The 5308-nt window shown below is 49.0% G+C and overlaps 1 protein-coding gene across 1 annotated transcript; it reads left to right on the top strand.

The window, feature by feature from the left end:
• Positions 1 to 3408: 3408 nt before the first annotated feature.
• Positions 3409 to 3950, top strand: LOC120667935 (uncharacterized protein At4g08330, chloroplastic-like). Its single transcript, XM_039947914.1, has 2 exons — positions 3409 to 3479; positions 3572 to 3950. Exons 1-2 carry the CDS (start codon positions 3409 to 3411, stop codon positions 3948 to 3950), a joined length of 450 nt encoding a protein of 149 aa, XP_039803848.1.
• The last annotated feature ends 1358 nt before the right edge of the window (positions 3951 to 5308 follow it).

Below are 5308 nucleotides of genomic sequence, written 5' to 3'. Positions count from 1 at the left end.
TACGGTGATGTACCATCTGATGTAATAAAAGTGTTATCAGCCTCCTGGGACTGATATTGTATCACTTTTAAGTCTTCTCTTATGAGGGGACGCTTCACAGGGCCACTGTTCCTTTGGCCCGGTACTAAATTTGCACATTAGTACCGGCCAAAGCTGTGACCGGTACTAACGGCCGCGGACGAATGTGTGTTTTTCTAGTAGTGCCCCCTCCATATCGTCTACCTAGATGGCTAGACGGCTAGAACATATAACAAATTCCCCCACTTGCTTCCCGGGCTGATGACTACTAGTGTTTGTTGCACTATGCCTCGTGCTGGGAAGCCAAGATTCAATGTATTTTTATGATCTCAAGTATTTCCTGCACTAGAGAGCTTTAGTGCCAGGTAGCCAAAACGGCTTCCGAATGTAGTGTGCCACAAGCATTCAGAGCTTCATGGTGTTAATCCCATTAACTGAGTCCGGCTATTATTCCGGAGTGTAACACATGAAGATAACACGATACTTCAAGTGTTTTATCATCTCCCAATTAAAAGCTACCACTTGTAGGGAAAGGCTTCTGGGTGGTACAACCGGGACTGAAGGATCTGTGACACTAAAAAAAAGATCCAATGTATTTTTATGATCTCAAGTATTCCTGGCACAAGAGAGCTTTTGTGCATGGTAGCCAAAATGGCTCCTGAAGGCAATGTGCAGCAAGCATTCAGATATTCATGGTGTTATTCCCATTAACCAAGTCCGGCTACTATTCCCGAGTGTAACCTATGAAGATAACACGATACTTCAAGGCTTTATCATTTCCCAATTAAAAGCTACCACTTGTATGGAAAGGCTTTAGTCCCGGATGGTACAACCTGGGCTGAAGGGTCTGTGACAATATAAAAAGATCCAATGTATTTTTATGATCTCAAGTATTTCTAGCACCAGAGATCTTTAGTGCCAGCGAGCTTTAGTGCAGGTAGCCAAAAAGGCAATGTGCCGCAAGCATTCAGATCTTCATGGTGTTATTCCCATTAAACAAGCCGCCTATTATCCCCGAGTGCAACTTATGAAGATAACACGATAATTCAAGTGCTTTATCATTTCCCAATTAAAAGCTACCACTTGTATGGAAAGACTTTAGTCCCAGATATGGTACAACCTGGGCTAAAGGGTCTGTGATACTAAAAAAAATATCCAATGTATTTTATGATCTTAAGTATTTCTGGCACTAGAGAGCTTTAGTGCCAGATAACCGCTTCATGGTGTTATTCCCATTTACCAAGTCCGGCTATTATTCCCGAGTGTAACAAATGAAAGATAACACCATACTTTAACTGCTTTATCACCACCCAATTAAAAGCTACCACTAGTATGGAAAGGCTTCAGTCATGGGTGGTACAACCGGGCTACCACTAGTATGGGAAGGCTTTAGTCTTGGGTGGTACAACCGGGGCTGAAGGGTCTATGACACTAAAGAAAACCTCTTGACGGTGTTATTCCCATTAACCGAGTTCGGCTATTGTTCCCGAGTGTAACACATGAAGATAGCACCATACTTCAACTGTTTTATCATCTCCCGATTAAAAGCTACCACTAGTACAAAAAGGCTTTAGTCTTGGGTTGTACAACTAGGACCGAAGGGTCTGTGACACTAAAAAAAATATACGCCTTACGGGATTTGAACACAAAGACTCTTTGCCTCATGCATAGTTTCCTTGCCACCCCACATACACAACACATGTGACTCTAGTAGGGATGCTATCATTTTGAACTAACCCATAGATGACCCTTTAATCCGAGTTGGTAACACCAACCGGGACTAACTAAAGGTTCGGATTTGTAGTCCTGGTTGGTGGCTCCGACCATGACTAAATATCCCTACCCACACCGGCTACCGAGTTGGCCGTACGTTGGACCTGGGACTAAAGACTTCATTAGTCCCGGATGCAACAGGAGCCGGGACCAATATCAAAGATCAAAGACTATTTATGTATTAGTGTACAAGTGCTTTGATAAAACATTCGGTACGGTGAACTACCGAGCACTGATGAGCTTGGTAGGATCTTGGTAGTAGATTTAACGAAACTAATTTGATATTGTACATTGGTATATTTTTAAAGGAAAAGAGAGAAGGGAGGAAGAAGAGGAGGAAAATGTGTCCTCTAATTTTACATCCTAGATTTGCCACTGCACACGCACACGCACACGCACACGCACACATATATGTTGATGATCCAATCCAACCAGCTGATGCATGTGTGTTGTACTACCCAATTTAAGTTAATTCTTCTTTTTAATATAATCAGCAACTCTCCTACCTAATTTGTTGTGGTTCCCCAGCCTACCAATATCAAACCTAAGTTTCCCTCCGATGCCTAATTGGCTAATGGATGCTTGTGCTTGAGCCAAACGGAAAGCGGTGCAGGTTGGTGCCGCCTGCCGCCAGACGGTGTCAGGTCACATCAAGGCCGGCATGAATTGTATGGGCTTTCAAGTTGTCGTCCTGCAATGCAACTGCAAGGAAACAACGGTTCAAATTGCATTGACCACGGAATTGGAGCTTACTGGACCACAGGACGTCTGCAATGGCGTGCGGGGGACCGGCTCCACCTCTAGACACAGTAACAACCACACTACTAGAAAATAGGCCATCGGACCCGACCAAAAGTACCACCTGCAATTGCACCCGGTACTGATGGTACTAATGTGAGCATCAGTACCGGGTGCAACGGTAACTGGTACTTTTGATTTGGACAAGTGTTCAGGGGAGCCTTTGGCACCGGGTTATGGCACAACCCGGTGCCAATGATCAAGAATTGGCACTGACTCGTGCCATAACCCGGAACTAATAAAAGAGACCTCTTTTAGCTCCGGGTGATAAAACAAACCGGTACTAAATGTTGAGATTGAGCACCGGTTGAAGAAACCACCCGGTACCAATGCCTCTCGCGTCTGATATTTCTAAGTGCTGGCCATCCCCTCTCTCTCTCGTCTCTCTACCCCTCTCATTTCGATCTCTAGCTCTCATCTCTCTCTCTCGTCTCTCTCGTTTCTCTAGCTCTAGCGGCGGCCTGGCGTGGCCGCGATGGTGGAGCGGCGGCCTGGCGCGGCAGCACGGGAGGAGCGGCGGCCCGGCGTGGTCGCACATCGGCGCGGGAGGAACGGCGGCCTGGCGTGGCCGCACGTCGGTGGAGGCGCGGATCCGGTGGAGGCTGGGCGCGCAGGCCCGGCAGGGCGGCGGATCTCTCCCCGGCGGCGCCTCTGCACCTCCCTTGCGCCCCGTCCTCTCTGCTTCGGCCGCGGCTAGTTGCTGGCCTGGCCGCGAGCCACTGGTTGCTGGCCACGCTCGCGCGTCTCTGGTCGCCATGGCCACGAGGAGCGAGGCAGCTGCCTGAATCAAGCTAGCTCGGTTCGCCGATGGATCAACCGATGGACATGGAGCTGGAGAAGAAGGACGTGTCGTCGGCGCTCCAAAGGAGCCTCTCCACCGTCACCTACTGGTCAGTGCCTGCTCCTCTCATGGTTTCTGCTGCGACAATCGTGGCGGGTAGGGTTCTCCGGCTGACAACTGCGGCCGTGCTCATCGTGGCAGCTGCGGTGCGTGCGGGTACGACCTGCGCCTGCGCTCGTTGGACCGGAACACGGCGGGCATCGTGGGCGGCGGGTACAGGTGCGCGGCGCGGCGCAGGGTGGTGGCCTTCGACGCCATCGACGACACGCGGTTCTGCCACGCCGACGAGTTCCGCTGTGTCGATGTGCGCGCGCGCAGGCTCTGCGTGCGCCGCACCCGGCTCCTCTGCCGCAAGTGCGGCGCCACCCTCAGCTTCAGCTACGATGACCGCGGCCGCGGCGCCGACGGCAGCAAGTCCCCGCACTACGACATCAGGATCCGCGCGCTCCAGCCTCTAGCCGACGCCGACGGCGGCGACGGCACAGCCGCCTTGCCGCCCGCGCCGTCGGACGGTGCCTGACTTCTCCTTCCTGGCTTGTATTGAATTGAAATTTTTCTTCTTTTTTGAAATTTTTCTAAAATAGAGATAGCATGTGGGATTGTATTGAATGTATCAATCTTGTAATCGATTCTTTGAATGATTTGTGAGATTTATGAAATTTGTATCGGTCGATTTAATATTTTGTGGTTGATTTGAAATGATTGTTGCATTAGAACGGGAGAGGATACAGGGAATGGGAGAGAGGCTAGCGAATGGGCAGGGCAGCAACCGGTACCAAAAAGTCCTTAGGCACCGGGTGATTCACCCGGTGTCCTAGACGATCACCATTGGTCCCGGTTTCGGGGTACCGGTTGTAAAACCGGTACCCATGCTCATTTTTAACCGGCACCTATGGTCATTTTTCTAGTAGTGCCAGGAAGATACGTTAAAAAAACAAGAACCTGGAAGGCTGGAAGATGATTTGCACCATCTTTTAGTGTGGCATGCAGAAGATTATAATATTGGTTATAGTGAAAATTATAATAATAATTGGGGATGTAGCTCAATTGGTAGAGCACTATGGAATGCTTCGTAGAGGTTTGGGGTTCAACTCCTCACATCTCCAATCTTACTTTTTTTAATATTAAAAAATTAATTGTAGCGAAAATATAATAAACATTGGGGATGTAGCCCAAATCTAATATGCGAGTATACCACATCAATTGTCATGTATATCATCGGTGCCAATCTTAACCTAACATTTAGGGCACGAGTTTGGCATAGGTAAAAAAGCAAGAACCTGGAAGATGATTTGCTCCATCTTTTAGCGTGCCATGCAGACAATTATAAAATACGTTACAGTTAAAAATCATAATGAAAATTGGGGATGTAGCTCAATTGGTAGAGCACTATGGTATGCTTCATAGAGGTTTGGGGTTCAACTCCTCACATCTTCAATCCAACTCTTTTTATTTTGGCTTGATTGAGGATAACTAGAATATTAAAAATAATTGTAGTGAAAATCATAATGAAAATTGGGGATGTAGCTCAATTGGTAGAGCACTATGGTACGCTTCGTAGAGGTTTGGGGTTCAACTCAATGCTGATTTTCCAATCGCCCGGACGGAAGCGAACTCACGGGCGATGACTCCACGTGGTGGGACCCATGCCCACGTGAAGGAGGCGTCTCCTTCCTTCCTCCTATCTCTTTCCCCTTCTACTTCACTTTTTCTCTTTCATCTCCCCCACCCATCCTCCTACTTCATGGTGGCGCGCCGTGGCGAAGGGGAGGGGCAGCGCGCCGCGGCGGAAGGGGAGGGGCGGAGCGGCGGCAGCGGCGAAGGGGAGCGGAGGCATGGCGGAAGGGAGCGGAGGCGAGGTGGGCGGCACGACAGGGA

Source organism: Panicum virgatum, chromosome 3N (assembly GCF_016808335.1).
Source record: "Panicum virgatum strain AP13 chromosome 3N, P.virgatum_v5, whole genome shotgun sequence".
Classification (NCBI taxonomy): Eukaryota; Viridiplantae; Streptophyta; class Magnoliopsida; order Poales; family Poaceae; genus Panicum; species Panicum virgatum.
This window is presented reverse-complemented; position numbering and strand designations above follow the sequence as displayed.

Coding starts and splice junctions, on each gene's coding strand:
- LOC120667935 (XM_039947914.1), top strand. CDS start 3,409: ATGGACATGGAGCTGGAGAAGAAGGACGTGTCGTCGGCGCTCCAAAGG. Junction 3,480..3,571: donor CTCTCCACCGTCACCTACTG/GTCAGTGCCTGC, acceptor TCATCGTGGCAG/CTGCGGTGCGTGCGGGTACG.